The sequence below is a fragment of the Pristiophorus japonicus genome, chromosome 21 (genome assembly GCF_044704955.1).
Source record: "Pristiophorus japonicus isolate sPriJap1 chromosome 21, sPriJap1.hap1, whole genome shotgun sequence".
In the NCBI taxonomy this organism is placed as follows: domain Eukaryota; kingdom Metazoa; phylum Chordata; class Chondrichthyes; family Pristiophoridae; genus Pristiophorus; species Pristiophorus japonicus.
Window position 1 is genome coordinate 54,245,898 of NC_091997.1, and position 27,979 is coordinate 54,273,876.

General features: G+C 46.3%; 1 protein-coding gene across 3 annotated transcripts in view; it reads left to right on the plus strand.

Annotated features, from left to right (window-relative positions):
- map3k3 (mitogen-activated protein kinase kinase kinase 3) overlaps nucleotides 1-27,979 on the plus strand; it is a 170,075-nt gene that overhangs the window by 100,863 nt on the left and 41,233 nt on the right. For all 3 annotated transcript variants that reach the window (XM_070864088.1, XM_070864090.1, XM_070864091.1), the window contains exons 9-14: nucleotides 899-972; nucleotides 3,981-4,048; nucleotides 6,221-6,313; nucleotides 8,198-8,389; nucleotides 16,570-16,718; nucleotides 21,972-22,103. In XM_070864088.1, the coding sequence (XP_070720189.1) occupies nucleotides 899-972; nucleotides 3,981-4,048; nucleotides 6,221-6,313; nucleotides 8,198-8,389; nucleotides 16,570-16,718; nucleotides 21,972-22,103 (708 nt within the window). The remainder of the gene's footprint in view (nucleotides 1-898; nucleotides 973-3,980; nucleotides 4,049-6,220; nucleotides 6,314-8,197; nucleotides 8,390-16,569; nucleotides 16,719-21,971; nucleotides 22,104-27,979) is intronic.

Consider the following 27,979-nt stretch of genomic DNA (forward strand, 5'->3'; position numbering starts at 1 on the left):
AAACAGAAAATGCTGGAAATACTCAGCAGGTCAGGCGGCATCTGTGGACTGCAACTTGGTCTATTCGGCATCATTTTCTGTTTATGTGCTCTTACTCTGAGTTTGTTATTGGGTGAGCTGATCACAACTGCTCAGAGTTCTTTCTCTTGGCTTCTCGTAGCTTCTTCCTATCTTGGTTGATGTGTTTCTGAGACCATTTTGCCTTGGTTATTTTGTCTGGAAAAATTGTAGTAAATGTGTTCCCTTTACCTGGACAGCAAAGTGATCCAAAGGAAATGTAGCTTATGCCCTATCCTCTGGAAATGTTCATTTTTTTAAACTTAATAGAAACACTTCAGCCCCTTGATAGCTTATTGATAAGTTTCATGGTAGCACACGCCTGATGTATGCTGATCGTGGATAATGCATCGAATACTAAGGTTGGATGGCTTCATCTCGTAAATTTGTCAATCTTAAAACATTTTGGAGCCTAAAACACTGCTTATAATTTGTCTGTCTGATAGAAATTTCTTCAGGATATTTATCACTTATCACATGTCTGAGGTTGGATGCTTTGTATTACTGTATCAATGCAGGAACTGTTGTGACATTTGGCCTGAATTACCATCCTGGCCTTTCAGGTTTTGGCCTCTGTTTAAAACATTATCCCATGTCTAACAAATCCCCCATACAAAGTTTGCAGTTTTAGCCGTGGCCTATCTTGTTGGATTTCCCCATGTGTGTCCCCAGCCTGCCCGCACGTGCCTCCCACCAGTGCCTCTTCCCTCACCCATGCGCTCCCTCCTTACCCCAGCCTGTGTCACTGCTTTCAGTGGAGAAGATGCTGGAAATTACATTTTATAAAGCACAAGTGGTCCATAGTAAACTAGAGTTAATGGCAATATGATGTTCCCTGCAGATCTACGAGCCTCAGAGCAGTGCTGAGAACTCCATGTCGGGCAGCTGCCAGTCCTTGGACAGGAGAGCAGAGAGGTGAGTGCAGGCAGAGGTATCTTCTCTTTATCCAATTCTGTAAGCCTTTCATAATTATGCTTGTTATTGAGACAATGGGCTAGAACCTCCACTTTTTTTGCATGCTGAACGCCCATTTTACAGCTGAAATGACATATAACACCCATATATCACCCATTTTGGCACAAAATGGAAACCGGCGGGCATTTTTCAGAAACTTTTCACAGAGTGTTACTTTTCTCATGTGCTTAGCGCCGATGAAAAAATATTACCGTCCGCCCACTTTTTTGGGGGCGGAATCAGCAGAATGGGCGAATTCAACGTCTATAATATCGCCCAGCGTTACTTTCCGCACGGCATTAATGCCGAGATTCAATATTAACACCCGCCCACTGTTTTTTGTCTTAACGAGCATATTTATCCAAACTAGCGGCCATGGAGATCACCCATCAATTTCACCACCTCGCACACATGTCGCCACAATATCGCTCACTCAAAAAAAACGGCCACAAAAAGTGGAACTAACCTGAACGAATGCCAGCGATGTGGCTGGCATTTGTTAAATCCCACTCTTACGTGAGGAGCTGATATCTGAACGATTTGCCTGAAAGAGCGCTGATGTGAGTGACAACGCTGACACACTGCTGTGTGTTCAGCTCAGACATCAATGGTGCCCATCACCTTGGTGCCAGTTAAAGTTTACGTTGATTGATAAGTTGTATTTAACCTTTTCATGGTAAGGAATCACCAGTGGGTAACGGTCCAGCTATTTGAGCTAATGTGCAACAAGGTTATGTTCAGTAACAAAAGTTTAATACCAACATTCGTCTACAATCAGAAGTATCTCAGCCAACCCCCACCCGCACCCCACTTTTTCCACCATTGACATAAATCACATGGTCAACATGCCTAGCAACACAGAATACAAAGGCAAAGCAGGAGTGCGGTCCCCAACCCCCATACATTGCAACAAATTGCATATACCCAGATGGAGATATAACACAGCCATCACCTGCGGACATGCACCTCACTTTCCTTCCCCCCTCCTCCTCTTCTCCCCACCTCTACCTCTACCCCTTCCTCTCCTTGCTCCACGGCGCCTGGCTGAGGAGCTCCTCAGGCGGTGCCTCATTGGGGGGGGGGGGGGGGGAGGAGGGGTGGTTGTGATGGCCGAAGCACTGCTTGAACGGATACGGGAGAGGACGGTCCCGAGGTGGGAACGTGCTCTGAACCAGAAGCTGGCTTTCGTGTGGTTGGCAATGGAGGTGCTTTGCCGCGCTCCGGGACCACTAGGAGCCCTCTGCCATCCTGGTTACCAGCTCCAGGGCCGCCTCCATCCCTTCCATGTTATATCTTATTTGTTGGACAAAAACTTGGTGCCAACTATGTTCTTGGTGCTTAGTAGGCTTTTTGCTACTGGTGAATCTCCATCTTGCCTCCCACAATAGCCAGACAAGCCCACACCACAGTCACACACGCTTTCAGTCCCTCAGCTCCCTCTCTCTCTGTCTCCTCTTCTGCACATGTCATGATGACCCTTGACCACCTGAATCGTGGGAATTGAGCGTTGCCATGCCGTTGCTAAGGATGGACACGCTTTACGGCAGAAGGTCAAAAAAAATTAACGCTACCGCCCATTTGATATCTCTCATGGTAACGCCCATTTTCAAAAATGTAAGCTAGGTGTTTTGAGAGTGGGTGAGAAGCCGACGATCGAATAACCCTTTTTTAACGCCCATGCCGGAAATAACGCCCATTTTTGGGCGATAAGCACAAAAGTGGAGGTTATAGCCCAATGACTAGAACATCCCGGGTTCATTCCAAGGTTGGGGTGGGAACAGGGACACTACAGTTAACCTCAGCACCACAGAGTTAGTGAAGGGAAAATCAGCCAGTGTCCGTTCCCATCCCCCCCCCCCCCCCCCCCTTCTAATTATTATTCAGCTGTTGGTAAGTTTGGGTGTTTGGATTCAGCTGCCATTCTAGCAAGAGTCAGAACCCAACAGAAAAAAAGGAAAATAGGTATTCGTGCACAGTTCAAAAATGACTACGTCCATAACTTTTTCAGAAGGCAAAGTTTCTCAACTTGGTAACTTACAAAAGTTGGAGTTGTCTCTTCTGATTAATACCAACCAGCAGGCAGGCAGGGCAGTCCTGGCTCTGGTTTTGTCCCTGACCACAATCCATGCTGTTGCACATTCACCTGTCTCAATGTCTCACAATGTTGGTCATCGGCGTCACAGCGAAGGCAAGGGCATCATTGCATCTCCAGGATTCAAAACTCATGGCCACTGCTTGCAAGCCAGCCACTGAGCCATTTCTGAAAGATAATCTTGTCCCAGTGTTGGAGCGTCAGTGGTTGAAGCAGATTGGTAGGGCCTGGGTTGATGCCTGGCCAATCGCTTTCGTCCCTGTAGGTAGAGGTTCATTTCTAGGCCAGTGTTTCGCATGGAGTGGCCCCTGAAGCCTGCGAGCTCGAGGAAACGTAGAAACAACCAGGAGAAAAATATCTTTTAGTCTTGCGCTCATCAAAAAATCATCCCTTTCCTCCCTTGGAACATTGTTTGCACTCAGATGAATGGCGGGCATTTCATCAGATATCCCAGTGCCACTGCTAGACCAACTCGGGGGAGACATGGTTACAGATGCCTCCCGAGTAGACTTGGCTATCGATAGTTGCCAAGTAGGTTGGCAAATAGTTGGCACCCCCCCCCAGCTAATGCCGTGTGTGTTTTCTGCCCTGAAGAGATCACGATCTGTTTAGGTAAGTATGATGTAAACAAGAAAACAAGCTCTCTTTCCCCCTCCCCCCACCCCCCCAGCTGTAGGTGCTTATTGTCTGAAGCACCCTTAATTTTGTTCAGGTGAGGGAAATATTGTGCTTTCCAGGAAAAATCTGCATGAACTTTGCATTGACATCAAAATCAGATCAGATTGAGCAACAACAACAAATCAGAGGTGAGCCAGTGGGCAGGTTCTACAGTCGGTGTGTGTGGTTGGTGTTGCTAACTAATTTTTTTAATTTTCAGCCCATCATATCGGAAGTCTCGTATGTCCCGAGCGCAGAGCTACCCTGACAACAGACAACTGTACTTGGGTAGGTTTGGGAGCTGTCTCATGAGCGACTGATTTCTCTCTTTTCAGAAGCAGTAAAGAGCATCTTGCATTGTTTTTCATTGTCACTTCAAAAGTTCACAGCTGTAGGTTGAGTGCAACAGGCTGATGGATTATGGGAAAGCTCTCTCGGTCAGCACGGTGGGTTCTTACAATGTCCTTTTCACTTCTGAGACCTTGGTTTGCATCTACTCCAATAAGTCACAAAGGTGGCTGGTATGAGAAATGGAAGTCACATTGGCATTTCTGGGAGAGGAGGGGGCTGTTCTTAAGTTGCGGATAAGGCACATTGGCATCGAGTAGAGAGGGGATTCATCCTACACCTAACCTATGTTTGTGGAAGTGTTTGCTGGGAAAGTGCAGAGGGAGCTTTACCCAACATCTCCTGACCTAGGAGTACTTGATCCTGACAAGCTTGACAAGGTGGATGCAGAGAGGATGTTTCCACTGATAGGGGAGACTGGAACTAGGGGGCATGATCTTAGAATAAGGGGCCACCCATTTAAAACTGCGATGAGGAGAAAGTTCTTCTCTGAGGGTTGTAAATCTGTGGAATTCGCTGCCTAAGAGCTGTGGAAGCCGGGACATTGAATGGATTTAAGATAGAAATAGACAGTTTCTTAAACGATAAAGAGTTATACTTTAGATCCTGTCCTGTAGGGAAATCCACAAAGGAGACAAACGCTGAGCTTCTCAATTGAGAGCCCAATGGATGGATTTACTGACGAGGGTTCAGTAAGGTTAGGATGGTGTGTCATCAGGCCCCGTTGGGTGAGATGTAGTCACCACAAGGCCACGCGGGTCAGATTGCAGCACGGTGTTGGGTTTGGTTGTGTAAGATTGAGATTAATGCTCTTCACACCCAGTAGACTGACCCTCACTGTGTATGGGATATGTGTGCACACTGGGTCTGTGCAGCAGAGCTGGTCTCCAGTCGTCTTGGTTAATCCTTGCCACTGGACCAAGACCTAGCTCTGTCAAGCCCGTGTGGTGGCTGGTGGCTAGTATGGCCTGTTCCCTTGCCAGTTTGTTTCAGAAAATTGTCCTGGATATACTAGAAGTTCATTGCTTTCACGTCTTCAGCTGGTGTCACCTAATCACGGCTCCCGAGTTACCTCATCTTCACTGTGACTCCTTTTCTTTGTTTTCTCTCAACTTTCTCTCCTGTCCTGAAGGTGGTGGCTCCTCACTAGGATAAGGTTCTATGAGCACAGGCCCCCTTCCACTGGGCACTCCATGTCTGAGCCTAGATGGTGAATGCCGATTGGCTATTCAAGCGTGGTGATGGTGATAGGGCAGAGTCTCAGCCAATCTCAATCTGTCCTCGGCTGATGCCCCACGCACAGTTCACAGCGGGAGTCAGTGGCTGATTTCCCCTTCTCTAGCAAAGGAGGGCACTGATGGCCGAAATCTGCTAGCTCAGCTCGGCCCGGGAATGGTACCTGGGACCTCCTGGTCTCTATGGTTTAGTCCTACCCTGAGCCTCCACCTCGTCCTGCCTTTGGCGCTACCCTGCACTATGAACCTTGGCCCTTCACCTAGGTTTTTAAGAAGGGGTGGGGGAGCTACCTGGTGCGGAGCAGTCTGTACAGCACCCACACAGGGGCTACATGTCTCTGACAATGGGAGCATGTGTGTATGTAACAGCAGAGCTGGTCTCCAGTTGTCTTGGGTAATCCTTGCCACTGGACCAAGACCTAGCTCTGTCAAGCCCGTGTGGTGGCTGGTGTGCAACGGCCACCACACGTTAAAAAAATCCACGCACAGGCATCTTCCACCCTTCAGGATGTAGTTCAGGACCTGGAATATTAGGTCCTTCATTGAAACACCTGTGAACTTTTTGGCGTGGAAGCAAGTTATCCTCGCTTCGAGGGACTGCCTATGATGATGATGATGAGATATTGCATGGTTTCTGCGCAAGGACCCATACTGCACCAAGAGTCAGTGCCTTCAGGATAAGGTGGGAGAAAATGGGACAAATGGGAGCGATCTTGACACTGCGCTGTAATGGAGTCATTGGGGTTCTGTATTATCCAACACGTTGCATTTACAGAATTATGCGTGACTGGACTTTCAAGAGATTTGGCTTTCTCTGTGAATTATTTACAATCGTAATATTTTGCTAAGTCTCCTTGCATGTTCTTTCCTTTCTCAGACCGTGAGAACCATGTGTATGATAAGGCTGGAAAAGGAGGGACCTATCCCCGGCAGTTCCACATGTCTATCCACCAGAAGGATTATGGTGACGGTGAGTATGAAGCAACGCACAGACTGGAGCAGTGGGTGCATAACAGCTTTAATGAAGTCCAAGTGCACAAAACTGAACTGTCTTGTAACCAGTTGCAAACAAGAATAACTCAAAGAGTTTAACTGCAGCAGTCCCTGCACTTTCAGATTTAACTTGAGAGTTCTAATTACATTCCTTTTAATCCCTCCCAATCCTTGGTCTACCTGACTGCTCACAGTGGGGCAAGTTGCTGCTGGACATGCAGCTTGGGCTGCACCCCTGCAGAAGGAGTCTCTCAGCTGAGCTTTCATGTGCTTCAGCAAAGCATCACCAAAGCTCATTGCTAATGGTGGCTGGCAGTCCTACAATCGTATCACGAGTGTAGTGGGTAAACTGCACTCCTTGCCTGCCTTCTCGGTCTCCCCACGACAAGCACCATACCACTGACAAAATACTGCGGTTGCTGGAAATCTGAAATAAAGGCAGAAAATGCCTCAACAGTCAGGCAGCATCTGTGGAGAGAGAAACAAAGTTAATGTTTCATGTTAATGACCATCCGTCCAGTTCTGAGGAAAGATTGCAGTCAGATAAACTGATCCAAAGGTTCACCTGTAAGTGTTCAAATAAAAATGAGAGAATTCCAGCCTCCTGGCAGAATAGTGATCGCAAATGCAGAATAATCTTTCAGTTTTGTATCGCTGGGGCGTTATCTCACTGCTACAACAGCTGGGTTCTAATACTGCTAAAGCTCAGGTTCTGAGTGCCTGCAATCTAAAGGAGATCAGCTGAGTGTGAAATCTCAGCATCGCCTCTCCCTTCAATTCTCCTCTTCCCATTTGGATCCAAATCTCAACTGCATGCGGGCTCCACTCCCCAGGGAAATGCCAAAGGGACACAGAAGGATGCTCGGGAAAGGGGGTGATGGACGTCGCCCTAATGTACCATAGTTGCAGAGGACCCATCTGCTGGCGTCACAAATAAGTAAGCTCCCATTCGTGATTTCCCCACTTAGTGCACTAGAGATGGGTGCCAACCACAGACCAATCCTCCCTCAGGAGGTCGAGAGAGTAGCCCGAGGCTGTGTTTATGTAGCTCGTAGCGACCTAGCCTGGGAATAGCCATCCTCCTGGTTGGGGATGGCCCATGGGGAAGTCACAGAGGGGAAAAAGGAGAACAGTACTTGCTTACTTCAGCTCTCTATCCTTGCCCCTTCTCGCAGTTGGCTTATGCTAGAATATGGTTTCATGTGGTTTCAGCCCTCCCATTACCTCAGCACATTCTTGACGCGTGCAGCTTGACGTTGAGCGTGGGTGTACTACTTACAGGGTTTCCACCCACATACCCGCGCATTCAGTAAGGTCATGCGATAAGTCAGGAATGGTAGTGCATTTTCCCCTCTGCCACCAGGTAAAACCAGTTGCAGCGGCCCTACTAAACTAGTTACTGCTCTCCACTGAGTTGGTGGATTTGAGCTGAAGCAGCAGTTGCGGTGCTGTAGCTGACCAGAGCTCCTGCTCCCGATCGCTCGCTATCCAGTGACCTCGCTGAAAGCTCAGCACGTGGGGCAACAGGTGAGGACAGGATCAAGCTTGGCTGTGATGCCCCATTTGGGTGAATAGCCTGCCGGTGCTGTCACACTCGGGTGAATAATTCCATTTGAACGGGTCCCAGGGAGCACCAGCGCATGTGGAAACAGTAAGGAGTCAAGTGCCTTCAGGAGTGGAGAGAATTAGTGATGGGAGGGGTGGGGGGGAGATACTTGACTCCAGTATGCAGTCAGAGCACTCCGTGGCTTTTACAGTCAAAGTCTGGTGTGATTCCTGCCTGCTTGTTAGTTTTAGAAAATTAGATGCAAGTGTTCACACATCAGCGGCTGTGTTGACAAGTGTTCATTTTATTCTTCAGGACGGAGAACCTTCCCAAGGATTCGCCGACAGCAGGGGAACCTGTTCACTCTCGTCCCATCCAGTCGGTCACTGAGTACAAACGGGGAGAACATGGGTCTGGCTGCCCAGTACATGGACAGCAGGGGGAGAATCCGCAGCGGGGATGGTGAAAACACGCTCTCCGTGCAAGAGAGGAACGTTTCCACTAAATGTAGGTCGCCCTTTATTTTACCATTCAGAATTTTGAACCCTTTGCAAGTACATTGCCAGCACTGCGTGTGATCAAGTTTGGTTCACGTACCAGTATCTTCAATGGGCATTTCCTTACACTCGAAGCACTATCGGGTGCACCAGGACAATGGCACGAGGGCACAGCTTGAGGGTTTGTGAAGGGCGAGTGTAGGACATGCTGGAAAGTATTTCCTTCCACAAAGAGCGAGCAGTAGCTGGGAACTAAATAGAAAGAAGAAAGAAAGACTTGCATTTATATAGCGCCTTTCACGATCACCGGACTTCTCAAAGTGCTTTACAGCCAATGAAGTACTTCTGAAGTATAGTCACTGTTGTAATGTGGGAAACACAGCAGCCAACTTGTGCACAGCAAGCTCCCACAAACAGCAATGTGATAATGACCAGATAATCTGTTTTTGTGATGTTGATTGAGGGATAAATATTGGCCAGGACACCGGGGATAACTTCCCTGCTCTTCCTCCAAATAGTGCCATAGGGTCTTTTATGTCCACCTGAGAGAGCAGATGGAACCCGGTTTAACGTCTCATCCAAAAGATGGCACCTCCAACCGGAAGGTGCTCCCTCAGCACTGCACTGGAGTGTCAGCCTAGATTTTTGTGCTGAAGTCCCTGGAGTGGGACTTGAACCCACAACCTTCTGACTCGGAGGCGAGTGTGCTGCCCACTGAGCCATAGCTGGCATGACAAATCAACAAATTTTACACCACCGGAAGAGACCATTTAGCTCCTTTGTACTTGTGCTGACCCTCCGAAAGAACTTTCCACTTAGTCCTATTCTCCTGCCCTTTTCCCCATACCCTTTCAAATTTTTATTTTTCCAATTTTTATTCACTATTATTTTAAAAGCCATTATGCATTTTAATTCCACAGCTGTTTCTGGGGGAAGGGGGGTGGGGGGTGGATTCTATGCCCCAATAACTCTTAGCACAAAAAGCATCTCCCTTCTTATTGACAAACTTATGCCCTCTGGTACCAGGCAGTGGGCATAGATTTTCCCCGTTTACTTTACGATCCTTCATAATTGTGAACACTATCAGATCTCCTCTTAATCTTAATACAAAAGCAAAATACTAATCTTCTTTGTTCTGATTAGAAGAGCCTCAATTTCTGTAGTCTCTCCTCATAATTGAAGCTTCTTATCTTTGGTATCTTCTGCACCCTCTTCATGGCCTTGACATCCTTTCTAAAGTGGGGCATCCAAAATTGGACACGGTATTCTAACTGTGGCCTGGTCAATGATTGGTATTATCTGTTACTTTTGTGCTCTTTGCCTCTATTTTTAAAACCTAGGATCTCATATGCTTTTTATTTTAAACATTCAGTAACTTATCCTTCCACTTTTAAAGATTTGGGTATCTGAACCCCTCTGAGTCTCCTCTCCATTCCTCCTCTAACATTTAGTGTATATTTCCTCCCAAAGTGTATCGGCTCACATAGCTCCATATTAAATTAAATTTGACATCTAGCTGCCCGATCTGTTAACCTGTCTGTCTTCCTGAAGTCGCTTACAGTCCTCTTCACAGTTAACCATACTCCCTATTGTCACGGTGTCTGCAAATTTTATTATGGTGCCCCTGGGCCCAAGTCCAGACCATTTTTAGTGTATATGTAGAGTAATAATCTGAACACTGATTCCGGGGGTCACCAGTCTGAAAACTATCCATTAGCCACTGCTCTCGATTTTCTGTCCTTTAATCAACTTCTTACTATGTGGCCATACTCCCTTAAATACCATTTGCCTTCATTTTTATCAGCAAGCCTCCTATTCAGCACCTTTTGGAAATCCATATACACAACGGCCACCTGCTTTCTACAAATCAGCGCTGGCTATTAATTAACCTATGCTTTTCTAAGTGAGTTAATTTTATCCTGTATGATGACATCTAGAACATTGGCAAACTTCTAGTCCTCTGGCACAGCTTTCCATATCAAATGATGTTTGAAAGATTCTGGTCAGAGCTTCTGCTCTTTCCTAAGCGTTCTAAGATGCAACCATTGCTGTCTGGTTAGGGTGGAGAGGAAGGGTGACTGAAGCCAGGACTTAACAAATAGCTAGAAGCTGTAATGGAAGACAGCCGGGTTAGAGTTCAGGAAGGATGAGATCAGGTCAGCTGGAGGGCATTCTTCAATCAGAGCTATTTTGCGAGGCAAGACCTGGGATGAGATGGCGGAAGTTATAGCAGATGCATTCGTTATAATCTACCAAAATTCTCTGGACTCTGGGGAGGTACCAGCGGATTGGAAAGCAGTTAAAAAAGGGAGCAGACAAAAGGCAGGTAACTATAGGCCGGTTAGTTTAACATCTGTAGTGGGGAAAATGCTTGAAGCTATCATTAAGGAAGAAATAGCGGAACATCTAGATAGGAATAGTGCAATCAAGCAGACGCAACATGGATTCATGAAGGGGAAATCATGTTTAACTAATTTACTGGAATTCTTTGAGGATATAACGAGCATGGTGGATAGAGGTGTATTTAGATTTCCAGAAGGCATTCGATAAGGTGCCACACAAAAGGTTACTGCAGAAGATAAAGGTACGCGGAGTCAGAGGAAATGTATTAGCATGGATTGAGAATTGGCTGGCTAACAGAAAGCAGAGAGTCGGGATAAATGGGTCCTTTTCGGGTTGGAAATCGGTGGTTAGTGGTGTGCCACAGGGATCGATGCTGGGACCACAACTGTTTACAATATACAGAGATGACCTGGAAAAGGGGACAGAGTGTAGTGTAACAAAATTTGCAGATGACGCAAAGATTAGTGGGAAAGCGGTTTGTGTAGATGACACAGAGAGGCTGCAAAGAGATTTAGATAGGTTAAGCGAATGGGCTAAGGTTTGGCAGATGGAATATAATGTTGGAAAATGTGAGGTCATCCACCTTGGGGGAAAAAAAACATTAAAGGGGAATATTATTTGAATGGGGAGAAATTACAACATGCTGCGGTGCAGAGAGACCTGGGGGTCCTTGTGCATGAATCCCAAAAAGTTAGTTTGCAGGTGCAGCAGGTAATCAGGAAGGCGAATGGAATGTTGGCCTTCATTGCGAGAGGGATAGAGTACAAAAGCAGGGAGGTCCTGCTGCAACTGTACAGGGTATTGGTGAGGCCGCACCTGGAGTACTGCGTGCAGTTTTGGTCACCTTAAGGAAGGATATACTAGCTTTGGAGGGGGTACAGAGACGATTCACTAGGCTGATTCCGGAGATGAGGGGGTTACCTTATGATGATAGATTGAGTAGACTGGGTCTTTACTCGTTGGAGTTCAGAAGGATGAGGGATGATCTTATAGAAACATTTAAAATAATGAAAGGGATAGACAAGATAGAGGCAGAGAGATTGTTTCCATTGGCCGGGGAGACTAGAACTAGGGGGCACAGCCTCAAAATACGGGGGAGCCAATTTAAAACCGAGTTGAGAAGGAATTTCTTCTCCCAGAGGGTTGTGAATCTGTGGAATTCTCTGCCCAGGGAAGCAGTTGAGGCTAGCTCATTGAATGTATTCAAATCACAGATAGATAGATTTTTAACCAATAAGGAAATTAAGCGTCATGGGGAGCGGGCGGGTAAGTGGAGCTGAGTCCACGGCCAGATCAGCCATGATCTTGTTGAGTGGCGGAGTAGGCTCGAGGGGCTAGATGGCCTACTCCTGTTCCTAATTCTTCTGTTGTTATGTTCTTATTATGATGGGACTGGAGCTGTATGTTTGCCTTGGGGCTCTGTGACCCTTCTCTAAGGAATGGTAGGACTTTTCTTTTATTTGTTCCTGGGATGTGGGTGTCGCTGGCATTGCCAGCATTTATTGCCTATCCCTAATTGCCCTTGAGAAGGTGGTGCTGATCCGCCACCTTGGATCGCTGCAATCAGTGTGGTGAAGGTGCTTCCACAGTGCTGTTACAGAGGTAGCTCCAGGATTTTGACTTCATGGGGTCCAGAATCACTGTATATCACTGTACAGCCACCTCTGCTGGGTCTGCCGATGGGACAGGACATACCCAGGGATGCTGATGGAGGAGTCTGGGACATTGGCTAAAAGGTATGATTCTGTGAGTATCACTATGGCCGGCTGTTGCATGACTCGTCTTGGGACAGCTCTCCCAATTTGCCGAGGTCGATGCCGGGTGGTCCGTCAGTTTTATTCTTATAGTTTTCTGCGGCAGTTTAATGCAGCTGAGTGTCTCGCTGGGCCATTTCAGAGGGCAGTTAAGAGTCAACCACATCGCTGTGGGTCTGGAGTCACATATAGGCCGGACCGGGTAAGGACGGCAGATTTCCTTCCCTAAAGGACGTTAGTGAACCCGATGGGTTTTACGTCAATCTGGTAGTTTCAAGGTCACCTTTACTGATACTAGCTTTTATTTCTAGATTTATTTAAATAACTGAATTAAAATTTCCCAGCTGCCGTGGTGTTGAACTCTCATCTCTGGATGATTAGTTGTGAATCCAGGCCTTTGGATTACTAATCCTGCAACCAAAACTACCGTTCCCACTGTATCAGTCCACGTTGTATCAGGCAACAAGATCTCTGGCTCAGCCTTGCAATCATAAGGTGCTAACTTTTGAAAAGTTTCTGAAAATTGCAAAGTGAATTTCCTCACCCCATTTAGCGCCTCCTGTGGACCAGCTGAAGAGTGATGCAATCTCTGTTTGTCTATGTGGGAATCCAATCAGGAAAGAGAAAATCAAGCTGACTGGAATAAGAAGTGATGTTTCACTCCAGCAGTTTCACTTGTGTGGAGTTAGACAGAAACTATATTACAAGTCACTCCAATTTACAGCATCAGTAAACAATACACCAACACTCACATGCTGATGAATGTCCGAAAGACGGCGATTTCTCTCTGTTCACAGTATGCAACATTCACATAGAAGCATTCTCTTCACAGGCCTTTCTGTACCTGAGATTTAACTGGCTTATTTATTTATTTTTCTTATCCTCCACCTACACACAAGTGCCACTAAATTCCCGAAGGCAATGCCCCTTTTGAAGAGTTTTGTTGACCAGAAAGTCTCCAGTTTGATCCTTAGTGGTGTTGGAATATGTTTTTGGGAGGGGGAGAGGGGGTGGGTGGTGTGGTGGAAATAGAGAAAGTACAAGCGGGGGGGAGGGAGGGGGGGGGGCAGGGAAGGGGAGGGGAGGGGAGGGGAGACTGGGGGACTTTAAAAGTTTTAGCACTTGACTCCGCTGATTGGTTTAGCAGGTTTATTCAGTAGTTGAGCCGTGTAGATCTGAAAGATTCCAAATTTGCCCTTTGCGGAGTAAATTGATCTCAATTGGGGTGTTGCTGTTGGTCTTGGCACCCTTGGTTAGAAAGGGGAAAACGGACAGGATTGCTGCTCCTGAACACCACTTGGTAACGTGGTGTGGATTTCAGGAAGAGCAGGATCCGGCCCATGGTTGAATAGCCAATTGGCACATGCCTTCAAGACTTGCACATAAATAAGGGACTGTTGGGCCTTTTGTTGAAGGCTGACTGGTGCCGATAGAACTGTACCAGAGCCTGGAATCTATACCTAAGCAGATATGTGAGGGAAACCCACGGCCAGTTTCTAAATATTTCTACTTCCTTAGTTCAAATATATTTTGTGTCTCTATGGTAGAAATTTATTGAATCTGATATAACTGGCTACAGGGAGCAGCTGTCTCTTCCGTTAAACAGATTGGCTAAGACCTGGAAATGACTCCTGAACTCCCAGCACATTCCTCATCTGTTGGAGTCCGTGTACAGGAAAATAATTACACAAGGTAGTGCCCCAAAATGTGAGCCCAGTACCTGCTGGCATTATCAGCTCCTCCGTTATATGTGACTCGTGGGGCCAAAAGAACAGACCCACCCTGGTTCGATGCGTAGATGGAGTAAAAAGCCACTTATCATTCCAGTCAGCTTGATTTTCTCTTTCCTGACACCAGCTTGTATGGAGTCAAAGACAGAAACATTGCAAGTCGCTCTGTTTTACAGCATCAGTAAAGCATCTAACTCTCTCTCATATGTATGCCACGCAATATTCAGAGTAGCCAAAAGTACTGTTAAAGTAATCCCGGCATCAGATAAATACTGTACACATGCTGATGAATATCCCAATGACCGAAATGTCTCTGTTAGGAGTATGCACCATTTGTACAGAAGCATTCTCTTCACAGGCCTTTCTGTACCTGAGATTTAACTGGCTATTCATTTTTCTTATCCTCCACTTTCACATAAGTGCCACGGAAATCATGAAAGCAATGCCCCTTTTTAAAGAGTTTTGTTGAGCAGAAGAATTTGGAGTTGGATAAAAAGTTAAGTAGGGAAAGGGGAGTACTTGTGGAAGGTGCAATATTATACTGGAGGCGGGGGGGAGGCATGCAGCAGTCAATTATGGGCACCTTTGTATAGTTTATATTATTGACCTTGATATCAAATGTATCTTGGTCAAATCAGGAAATAGACAGAGGATGCAATAGAAGACCTGCAGAAGGATTCAATGAGCTATGCAATAGGACAGTCTAAATTAAATTTAACACTGACAAATGCAAAGTACTGCTGATTACTAGAATCATTGTGGATCATAAGCATGCAATGATTGAATTAGCAGAAAGAGACTTATGAAGGGACCTGGGAGCATTGGTGGGCTCACCACTTTCAGTATGACGATAATGTAAGCCATTAAAAAAGCAGATAACATACCGGGCTAGCCAGATCAATGAAGTACAAGTTCTTGGAGGTTATGCTGGGGCAGACCTTACTTTTGGGCATTATAGCACTTGGTTGTTTGGTTCGGATCATACAAAAGCAATGTTCACACTTACATTGCACGTACCCCAAGTTTACGTTGTGCACTCGCTTATCTGAAAATGCTGCAGTCAGGAGAAGGGAGCCAATTTCAGCAGTAGAAGTGTGGAGAGTCGATGCACATACAACACTCTTCCGTGATCCAAACTGTAAACGTGACTTTAGAATACTCCGTTCAGCTCCGGTCACTGCATTGGAGAAGGGAGCAAATAGACTGATCCCAAGTATAAAGGGGATGAGCTATGAGGAAAGATTAGAGAAACTCACTTAGGCATATAAAATAATAAACAGTATGGATACGATAAATCCCGAATAAGACTCCAAATTAAGCTGGGAAGGAATGAACTCGAAATAAATTCTAAACTGATATTTAGGAGAAGTTTCTTTACGCCAAGAATGATTCATGTTTGGGATAATCAGCTGGCTGGAGTTGTAAAGGCAGCTTTGGTCTCAGCTGCTGTGGAACCCTAGTCTAGAGGCGACAGAGTCTGGGACAGGCTTTCAGTTGCCTTACTCAATACCAGCTGGTAGGCTTTAAGGTTTTTGCACTGAGTATTCCTAAATTCAGCATCACCAGCCACTCCCATAAACGCACCTCAAATCCCTTACGAACCACCGTTGTTTTTACTTGGCCAATATCTGGGTAAAAATAGTGAGCCCAAGGGGTTGAACAGAGGACCCTTGCCACTACTGCAACATGATGCAATGTATCGTGCTACCACGTGATTTGGAAGAATGCACACAATTTGACTCGGGCAAATTTATTGAATAGATAAATGAATAGCATTCAGTAAAACAGGATATTTACATCAGTTACAAACATCACAGTTCTCAAAATGTTAAACATAATGTTTCTCCTTTGCAAACTCTCAAAAAAAAAATGATTCTTTGAAACATAATCATTCAGTTATGTGACACTAGTTCCCAGGAGCCTTCGATAGTCTTGGGAGCTCAAACTGACTGGGTGAAAGTTGTCCAGTGTTCACTCCCACTCACCACTTCCTGAGAAACAGGGGTTCTTGGGTGTCAACCCTATAGATGCATAGTTACTATGATGTCACTTAAACTGTCATTATCTGAGTTTCAGTTGTTAAATGGACAAAGCTGTAACAGGGCCTGCCCTTTAAATTACATGAGATCCCACTGCCAATACCCGATTCTGCATACCCAGTGCGGAGCTGTGTCACAGAGACGCTGCCTACATGTCAATCTGGTCCAGAACTGACACAATTCCTCACAGATCTGAGGTGCTTTGTGTTGGGAAGCTCCACTCCAGTTCAGGATTACAGTGCAAATGTCTTAATTGTTGCACTACAATTAATTTTAGTATTAAAAGCAACATTTAATTGTTTACACTTATCTTTCAATTTACAGCCCCAAGTGCACCTACCAACTGGAGGAGAGGCAAGCTGCTGGGACAGGGGGCTTTTGGACGTGTCTACCTCTGTTACGACGTAGACACAGGAAGAGAACTTGCTGCAAAACAAGTCCAATTTGACCCCGACAGCCTCGAGACGAGCAAGGTAAGTGCTGTGATCTCCTGTCCTGGTATAGGATGTTAATTAAAGCAGTCCTGTGTAAGTCCACTGACTGCTCAGCTGGGTCTCACACACCAAAGACTGCAGGCTCGATCTCCGTCTGTGCCAAGTTAGATCATCTCAACCAAGGTGACGTTAGAAGTGCTAGAATTAGCGTCCCTCCCTCTCCTGGAGTAGAGATGAGAAAATCAGTCGGAGCCCCACGATCTAGTAACTCCTGTCGGGAAATTAGTTTGTGTGGGACTCAAATGAGAAGAGCGTTTAATTTGGGTATAATTCCACCCAATAGGTGAACAACCTCTCTGCACTGACAGTCAAGGCTCCAACATTGCTTTCTGGCAAATCCTTTCTCTGCTCTATTGTATCACTGCTGTCATGATCACTGCTGCTCTGAATTTTCCCCTCGTTCCTGCTGAGCTTCAGCTGTGATGCCCTCCAGTCTGAAACCTCACTGTTGAATCAAGACTCACAACAACACTGTCTCCTTTCACCTTCTCCTTCCCCACAGCCCAAACTGGAAACAGACACTTACAGCGCAGAAGGAGGCCACTTCGGCCCATCGTATCCGCGCTGGCTGACAAACAGCCACACGTCAGCAGCCCTGAAGGTTGCATATAAACCTATGAACAATGGCGGACAGGTAAAGAGCATCCGGCCCAACCAGTCCGCCCCACACAACCACGATACCACATGTATCGTAACATTTTACATTCCACCCCACCGGGAGCCATGTGATCTCCTGGGAGAGGCAAAAAAAACCCCATAAAAACCCAGGCCAATTGGGGAGAAAAACCTGGCAAAATTCCTCTCCAACTCATCCAGGCGATCGAAACTAGTCTAGGAAATCACTCTGTCCGTATTAGATTCCCTGAAGTACTTACCATCGTGTCTGCGCCAACTAACGAGAGGTTATACAGTCTAATCCCGCTTATCAGCTCTAGGTCCGTAACCCTGCAGATTACGGCACTTCAGATGTCCATCCAAGCACCTTTTAAATGTGGTGAGGGTTTCTGCATCCACCACCCTTCCAGGCAGCGAATTCCAGACCTCCACAAGCCTCTGTGTGAAGAAGCTTCCCCTCAAATCCCCTCTAAACCTTCCACCAACCACCCTAAACCGATGCCCCCTTGTAATTGACCCATCTACCAAGGAAAATAGGCCCTTGCTATCCACTATATCCAGGCCCCTCAAAATGTTATATACCTCAATGAGGTCTCCCCTCAGCCTCCCCTGTTTCAAGGAGAACAAACCCAACCTATCCAATCTGTCCTCGTAGCTAAAATTCTCCATTCCAGGCCGCATCCTCGTAAATCTCCTCTGCAGCCTCTCTAGTGCAATCACGTCCTTCCTATAATATGGCGACCAGAACTGCATGCAGTATTCCGGCTGTGGCCTAACCTGTGTATTATACAATTTAAGCATAACCTCCCTGCCTCGTCCAATAAAGACAAGCATTCCGTATGACTTCTTAACCACCTTATCCACATGGCCTGCTACTTTCAGGGATCAGTGGACAAGCACTCCAAGGTCCCTTTGTTCATCTACACTTTTAAGTGGCCTACCGTTTAATATGTATACCCTTTCCTTATTAACCCTCCTCCTGTGCATCGCCTCACACGTCTCTGAATTAAATTCCATTTGCCACTGCTCTGCCCACCTGACCAGTAGATTGACATCCTCCCGCAGCCCATGACTTTCCTCTTCATTATTAACCACACAGCCAATTTTAGTGTCATCTGCAAACTTCTTAATCATACTCCCTATATTCAAATCTAGATCATTGATGTATACCACAAAAAGCAAGGGACCCAGTACTGAGCCCTGTGGAACCCCACTGGAAACACCCATTCCAGTCACAAAAACATCCATCAATCATTACCCTTTGCTTCCTACCTCTAAGCCAATTTTGGATCCAACTTGCCACTTTGCCCTGGATCCCATGGGCTTTAACCTTCATCACCAGACTACCATGTGGGACCTTATCAAAAGTTTTGCTAGCGTCCATATACACTACATCATATGCACTACCCTCATCGACCTTCCTGGTTACCTCCTCGAAAAATTCAATCAGGTTAGTCATATACGATCTTCCCTTAACAAATTCATGCTGACTGTCCCTGATTAATCCTTAACTTTCTAAATGTAGATTTATCCTGTCCTTCAGGATTTTTTCCAATAATTTTCCAAGCATTGAGGTTAGGCTGACAGGCCTGTAATTACTGTCTATCCCTTTCTCCCTTCTTAAACAAGGGTACCACATTAGCAGTCCTCTGGCACCATGCCTGAACCCAAAGAGGACTGGAAAATGGTCAAAGCCTCTGCTATTTCCTCTTTTACTTCGCTCAACAGCCTGGGATGCATTTCATCCAGGTCTGGGGACTTATCCACTTTCAAAGCTGCTAAACCCCTTTCTCACTATGTTTATTTCATCCAGAGGTTCACACTCCTCCTCGATAGCAGTATCTGCATTGCCCCTTTCCTTTGTGAAAACAGACGCAAAGTATTCATTGAGAACCATACCAACATCTTCCGCCCCCACACACAGATTATCCTCATGGTCTTTAATAGGCCCTACCATTTCTTTAGTTCTCCTCTTGCTCCTCATCCCTTCAGCTTTTACTTCCTACAATGTTCAGACTTTTAAAACCCAATCTTGATGTCATCTATCTAACCGCTGCCTCTCTTTTAGTTTTAACCTGGGCGCCTCCCCTGTATGTGGGCCTTCATATCAAGTATTCCATGAGAGAAAGTTCATTAAAGTACTGGGTTGTGCAAGCAAGTAACAGTATGATTCAGCAGTGAGTGTGGCAGGGACTAACATAGTTACTTTGTACTTGTTCTTTGTACTTGGGAATATGGATGGCCATTTCATATCAATCCCACATACAAAGGATTCATTTGCTTATGCAGCAGTGTAGGTGAACAGGAGATTGTGTTGAGCAGGTCATTCCCCAATAAGAACTAACAGACAGTGTGTCATTAAGGAAAATTATTTTTGTGTTTATTTCCTTGTGGAGAGGTCAGACGACGGTGGAGGGGGGGAGGTGGGGCGTGACTTTTAAACTTACCATTTTATAACTTTTTTTTATATATAGCGCCTTTAACGTAGTAAACCGTCCCAAGGCGCTTCACTCACAAGTGTTACAGACAAACAGATAAATTTGACACCGAGCCACAGAAGAAATTAAGGCAATGATCAAAAGCTTGTTTAAAGAGGTAGGTTTTACCGAGCGTCTTAAAGGAGGAAAGAGAGGTTTAGGGAGGGAGTTCCAGAGCTTGGGACCCAGGCAGCTGAAGGTATGGCCACCAATGGTTGAGCAGTTATAATCAGGGATGTTCAAGAGACCAGAATTTGAGGAGCGCAGACATCATGTGGGATTGTGAGGCTGAAAAAGATTAGAGATAGGGAGGGGCAAGTCCATGGAGTAATTTGTAAACAAGGATGAGAATTTTGAAATCGAGGTGTCGTTTAACTGGGAGCCAACAGCGAGCAATATTACGGAGATGGAAAAAGGCGGTTTTAGTTATGCCGCAGATATGTGGCTGGAAACTCATTTCGGAGTCAAATATGACACCCAGAATATGCAAAATAGTCTTGTTCACCCTCAGATTGATACTAGGGAGAGGGATGGAGTCGGTGGTTGGGGAACGCAGTTTGTCTTTAGTCCCCACCACAATGACTTGGTCTTCCCAATATTTAATTGGAGAAAATTTCTGCTCATCTTGAACTGGATGTCGGACAAGCAATCTGGCAATTTAGATACCAAGCAGGGGTCGAGAGAAGTGGTGGAGAGGTAGAGCTGGGTGTCATCTGCGTTCTTGTGGAAACTGACTCCATGTTTTCCGATGATATCACCAAGGGGCTGCATATAAATGTCCATATTTTAGTCCAATTACAGTTTAATTCCTCCATTGTTAAATGATGATTTATCAGCCCACTTGTTGTGTCTCTGGATGGCTCATTTGTCCCCGTGAAGGCTGTTTCCTTTTAAAAATGAGAAAATGAATTAAGCACTTCCTGTGTCGGGGAGGAGAGGGGGTGAGAGAAAATACACTGAGTAATGCAGTCAGAGTGTTGGTGAGCATAGCGAGCCTGCAGCTTAAAGGACTGTTCCTGTGCGAATCTTTCAATAGAATGTATTTAAAGGAGAAGTGTCTTCCCTGGTTTTCCCAAAGGAACTGACTCGTGCTGGGGTCTGCTTCTGTGTGCGTCAAGCACCCTCTGACACCTCACCCAAAGGGCCGTTCTCAGGTGACAGAGTATCGGGCCGTTATTTGACTTTGGGGTACATCACAGCCATGCCTGATTGTCCAAACCTGACCTCTACATAGTGCATTCTCCACTGGACAGTGATCGGTGGTGGGGGCGGGCGGATTCTGGCTTTGGGTGATAGTGTAAAATGGGCCGTGTCAATTCACACCTTGTACATCTCTCCCCATTGTCATTTCCATTATCCTCAATCGTTATTGCATGTTTTACACTCGCAGCCACAATCAAAATGATCCCCCAGGAGTGTGAACCCTGGCTGTATTTTTTCCTTACCTTCACGGGGGTAATTGTGGTGCCCTGCCTGCGACCTGATTCAGCACAGAGTGGCAGAGACGTTTCAATGTTGTTTTTTGGCATTTCTAGCAAGGATACTACTGCAGTTGTTTTATGTGGTGGTGGTCTACACGGATAACAATTGGCAAACCGATGACAAGTATGTTTATATTGAATTCCAGCTTGTTACCACTTTAACAATGTCAAAATGTGAATCATATTTTAAAAAGCCTTCAGTGACATGAAGGCTGTGCTGTTCCGTTTTCTCTGTGCTCTGGCACTGCCCCAGACTGCATTACTGAAATGAAATAGTAATGTATGATGAGTGAAGCAATCTTGTTTGCCTGAAGGCAAAATTGCACTTGAGGCAAAATACTTGACGTGCAATAGCCTTCCTGTGTGTTACTCATCAATTAGTCCCCTCAAATTGCCCTCCGTACCTCCGACAGACCCGAGACCACCAGAAATTCACCCTAGTGTTACATAACTGAGAATATTGTGTCAGGGCACATAGTCAGATCTCCATTCTGACTATATTGTTGGATGGTTTTACACAGTTCACCTGGATATAATGTGACTGTTTTCACACATCCACCATCACACTTAGTGAAATTCTGTTGACAGCATCGGGAAAGCATTGGTGTAAGGAAGCGCACACAAGATTGACACAATTTCTGTTTGGATCTCCTCACTAGGAGGTAAGCGCTTTGGAGTGTGAGATTCAGTTACTGAAGAACCTGCAGCACGAGCGGATAGTGCAATACTACGGCTGTCTGCGTGAGAAGGCAGAGAAGACTCTTTCGATTTTCATGGAGTATATGCCTGGGGTGAGTAGAGCAGGTTTTGTTTCTGAAATGTGCTCCTCATTCTGAGTGCTCTTATTGGTGGAGGGAATGAGATACTTTCCATTTCAGACTGCGAGTGTCGGTATCAATAGTGCCCAGGTTAAATGTGCCATGGATACAGCGCAAAGCTCTTTCGGCTTTGCCTCAGCACTGTTGCATGTTGACATCACCCCAACTGTACGAGTGTGACCGTTTTTAATTTCTCACATCAGCCACCCTGTGACCTCAGATGGCCACTTGCTCTCCCTATATGACTTCTCTGCTCTGTAGGGTGATGACTGGAGCTCTCAATGCTATCCAATCTCCACCCAAACTGCCCTGATGTTGCGCTATCACATCTTATATCTGTGTTCTTTGCCTGTCTCTTAATCGATACCCGTCAACTTTTCCAGATATTGACAACTCTTAATAACTTTCCTTCTGATTTCCGACTAATGTCCACAGTGTGTATTTTTCCTTCTTATGATCAGCCTTATTATTTCTCTCATTTGTTGTGCTAGTTCAAGGCTGCTCTTATCAGTCACTCTTGCACAACTTAATTTTAGCATACATGCAGCCCTACAACCCTCCGGCAACACTGTGTTCATCCTATTCTCACATCCCCGATTTCCTTCGCATCACCATTTGCAGCCATGCCTTCAACTGTATCGGTCCTAAGCTCTGGAATTCCCTCCTTAAACCTCTCCGCTTCTCTACCTCCTGATTTAATATGCTCCTTAAAACCTTACTCTTTGACCAAGCTTTTGGTCACCTGTCCTAATACCTCAAAAGCAAAATACTGCGGATGCTGGAATCTGAAATAAAACAGAAAATGCTGGAAATCTCAGCGGGTCAGGCAGCATCTGTGGAGAGAAACAGTTAACGTTTCAGAACGATAACCTGATGATCGGTCATCAACCTGAAACGTTAACTCTGTTTCTCACCACAGATGTTGCCTGATCCACTGAGATTTGCAGCATTTTCTGTTTATAATGTTCTAACATTGCCTTGTGTGGCTCAGTTTCAAATGTTGTCTGATTACGCTCTTGTGAAGGGTCATGAGATATTCTGTGTTAAAATGCTATATAGGTGCAAGTTGTTGTATGTCTGTGGCACCTGAATTCGAACACCTTCAGTCTTCATCCTTCAGTGTGCAAGTTCCTAGTTTCATATCCGTATACTGCTGTTGTCGCACATAGCACCGAATCATTCTGCTTATCACCAGCTTGATTTCTCAGTTTCACAGAAAATCCATGGATATAAAGTAATTGGGAAGAGTCGGTATGGATTTACAAAAGAGGCTCATGCCACATCAATCTGATAACATTTTGAGATAGTAACAAAAGCTATGGATAATGACAAAAACATAGATATCGTGTACTTGGAATTTAGCATGGCACTTGATATGCTACCTCAGAGAACTCAGATACCAAGCAGGCATGGTATTGGCGGGAGTGTAGTAAGATGGATCGATAATTTGCTATGTGGTAAGAGACAAAGGGGCCTCTATGAGCTCGCGGGAATGGAGCGGAGAGGCCTTACCGACTGGGAGCAGACGGATGGGCCATCCCGCCCAAAATTGCCCCCGGGCCAGAAGCAGCGGGAGCAGGTTACTCATGGAACTAGAATTCTTGTTGGAAGGGAGAGACTGAGGGGGATATGATTCAAAATAGTACGGCTGAGATGTAGATCAGTCAGGCTGTTTGGAATTGGCACAGGACAGCAGAACGAGAAACATGAGTTGAAGCTAAAAGGAATTGGATTGGAACAGGATGTAAGACGACATTCCTGAAGTGTACGGTCGGATACAACGGCTAGAAACGCTGGAGCTGGGTTAGATGGTTCTTTTCCAAACTTGTCCACTGGAAAGTGGACTGAGTGCTCAAACTCATTTCAATATGGACCCATAGAGCTGGGTGCTTTTATTAAAATAAAAAAGCATAAAGAGATGCTCCTGTGTACCCCGTCAGGATGAGTCAGGCCATTTCACTGCACTGATCAATGCCCACTGCTGGAGATTTGAAATGATGTGACTTTGTCATTGTAGGGACAGTAAAAGTCATTAGACCCAGTTTGAAAGGAACAAAAATTATATTCGAACAATTTAAAATTCTTTAAAATCACATCAAAAGCCCAGTCTCCAAAGGAAAATCACCAGCTATTCGTAATTGGCTCATTGAATATAAAATGTTACTGACTACCAGTGTTTCCTCTCATTTTGTTTGGTGCTGTGTGGCCCCTTTAAGGGGCTGAATGGGCCATTCAAAATACCGCGCATGCGAGGGTTTTTGCATTGACGAACTGAATGCACAGGATCCCTGGAGCATTACACGGCCACACAGCTTTAAGGGAACGCGGCTGACTACATAGATTTAAATCTGCAAAATTTAGCCATCTCTCCCCACTGGATGTGAATATTTCAGATGCCAATGGGCTGTGTGCAGTATTTGTTAATCAGCACCGTTCGGCTGTTCATAGGCGAAACTGGATCCCATTAGGAAATTGTTTCACCTCGTACTAGTCTCGGTATTAGAAATATGCACAGCCAGACCTTTCCTTTGTCGGTTAGCTGCAGCACACTTGCACATTTACCTTTAGGGCTTCTCGCAGTGCTCTTTGTTCATGCTCAAAGCAGCAGGGCAGTTTCCAGAGACATGAAAGCACTAGCTTGTTGCAGGATTATTTTTACACACCAAAAAATTGTACAGGGTGCCCACCATACCCAGCATGGACCGGTTGAGCCGAAAGGCCTGTTTTCATGTTTTAACTTTTAGGTTTTTCGATGCACCCTTTGATATACAGGAAAAGCAGCATGCTGAAGGACCATACAGTTCAGGCTAAAGTTACAAACTGAATTTACTGCAATGCATAAACCATATACCTGTAGAAGCAAAATAAAGCAGCAAGTAAACAGCAACACTACATTTAATGTGGACTGATACCATAAACCATTTTCTGTAACTTGTAATAGCAGTTTTGAAATTCTTCGTTTTTCAAGTGAAACCTGTAACATTATCACTACAGCACCACAATGTGATGTGGGATGATTAAACTAAAGAACTGGGAGAGCTAGTTGCCAACATCATTTATGGAGTGAATATTGATGCCACTGTGTCCGCCAATGAGTTGTAGGTCGGACAGGACGTGCAGGTTTTAATTTACTCAAACTGCAGCAAACAGAGTCTGCTTAGCGAACGACGTCTCCGAACTAGTGACCAGAACTGTCGCAGAGTCTCCGAACTAGTGACCACAACTGTGGCAGAGTCTCCGAACTAGTGACCACAACTACAGCAGTCTCCGAACTAGTGACAAAAACTGCAGCAGAGTCTCCGAACTAGTGACCACAACTGCAGCAGTCTACGAACTAGTGACCACAACTGTCGCAGAGTCTCCGAACTAGTGACCAGAACTGCCGCAAAGTCTCCGAACTAGTGACCACAACTGTCGCAGAGTCTCCGAACTAGTGACCGGAACTGTCGCAGAATCTCCGAACTAGTGACCACAGCTGTCGCAGAGTCTCCGAAGTAGTGACCACAACTGTCGCAGAGTCTCCGAACTAGTGACCACAACTGTCGCAGAGTCTCCGAACTAGTGACCACAACTGTCGCAGAGTCTCCGAACTAGTGACCGGAACTATCGCAGAATTTCCGAACTAGTGACCGGAACTGTCGCAGAATCTCCGAACTAGTGACCGGAACTGTCGCAGAGTCTCCGAACTAGTGACCAGAACTGTCGCAGAGTCTCCGAACTAGTGACCACAACTGCCGCAGAGTCTCCGAACTAGTGACCGGAACTGTCGCAGAATTTCCGAACTAGTGACCGGAACTGTCGCAGAATCTCCGAACTAGTGACCGGAACTGTCGCAGAATCTCCGAACTAGTGACCGGAACTGTCGCAGAATCTCCGAACTAGTGACCGGAACTGTCGCAGAGTCTCCGAACTAGTGACCGGAACTGTCGCAGAGTCTCAGAACTAGTGACCAGAACTGTCGCAGAGTCTCCGAACTAGTGACCACAACTGTCGCAGAGTCTTCGAACTAGTGACCGGAACTGTCGCAGAATCTCCGAACTAGTGACCGGAACTGTCGCAGAGTCTCCGAACTAGTGACCGGAACTGTCGCAGAGTCTCCGAACTAGTGACCGGAACTGTCGCAGAGTCTCCGAACTAGTGACCGGAACTGTCGCAGAATCTCCGAACTAGTGACCGGAACTGTCGCAGAGTCTCCGAACTAGTGACCACAGCTGTCGCAGAGTCTCCGAACTAGTGACGGGAACTGTCGCAGAGTCTCCGAACTAGTGACCAGAACTGTCGCAGAGTCTCCGAACTAGTGACCGGAACTGTCGCAGAGTCTCCGAACTAGTGACCACAGCTGTCGCAGAGTCTCGGAACTAGTGACCAGAACTGTCGCAGAGTCTCCGAACTAGTGACCACAACTGTCGCAGAGTCTCCGAACGAGTGACCAGAACTGTCGCAGAGTCTCCGAACTAGTGACCAGAACTGTCGCAGAGTCTCCGAACTAGTGACAACAACTGTCGCAGAGTCTCCGAACTAGTGACCAGAACTGTCGCAGAGTCTCCGAACTAGTGACCGGAACTGTCGCAGAGTCTCCGAACTAGTGACCACAACTGTCGCAGAGTCTCAGAACTAGTGACCACAGCTGTCGCAGAGTCTCCGAACTAGTGACCGGAACTGTCGCAGAGTCTCAGAACTAGTGACCGGAACTGTCGCAGAGTCTCAGAACTAGTGACCAGAACTGTCGCAGAGTCTCCGAACTAGTGACCACAACTGTCGCAGAGTCTCCGAACTAGTGACCACAACTGTCGCAGAGTCTCCGAACTTGTGACCACAACTGTCGCAGAGTCTCCGAACTAGTGACCACAACTGTCGCAGAGTCTCAGAACTAGTGACCAGAACTGTCGCAGAGTCTCCGAACTAGTGACCACAACTGTCGCAGAGTCTCAGAACTAGTGACCACAACTGTCGCAGAGTCTCCGAACTAGTGACCACAACTGTCGCAGAGTCTCCGAACTAGTGACCACAACTGTCGCAGAGTCTCCGAACTAGTGACCGGAACTGTCGCAGAGTCTCAGAACTAGTGACCACAACTGTCGCAGAGTCTCCGAACTAGTGACCGGAACTGTCGCAGAGTCTCAGAACTAGTGACCACAACTGTCGCAGAGTCTCCGAACTAGTGACCGGAACTGTCGCAGAGTCTCAGAACTAGTGACCACAACTGTCGCAGAGTCTCCGAACTAGTGACCGGAACTGTCGCAGAATCTCCGAACTAGTGACCGGAACTGTCGCAGAGTCTCAGAACTAGTGACCAGAACTGTCGCAGAGTCTCCGAACTAGTGACCACAACTGTCGCAGAGTCTCCGAACTAGTGACCACAACTGTCGCAGAGTCTCCGAACTAGTGACCACAGCTGTCGCAGAGTCTCCGAACTAGTGACGGGAACTGTCGCAGAGTCTCCGAACTAGTGACCAGAACTGTCGCAGAGTCTCCGAACTAGTGACCGGAACTGTCGCAGAGTCTCCGAACTAGTGACCACAACTGTCGCAGAGTCTCCGAACTAGTGACCACAGCTGTCGCAGAGTCTCGGAACTAGTGACCAGAACTGTCGCAGAGTCTCCGAACTAGTGACCACAACTGTCGCAGAGTCTCCGAACGAGTGACCAGAACTGTCGCAGAGTCTCCGAACTAGTGACCAGAACTGTCGCAGAGTCTCCGAACTAGTGACAACAACTGTCGCAGAGTCTCCGAACTAGTGACCGGAACTGTCGCAGAGTCTCCGAACTAGTGACCACAACTGTCGCAGAGTCTCAGAACTAGTGACCACAGCTGTCGCAGAGTCTCCGAACTAGTGACCGGAACTGTCG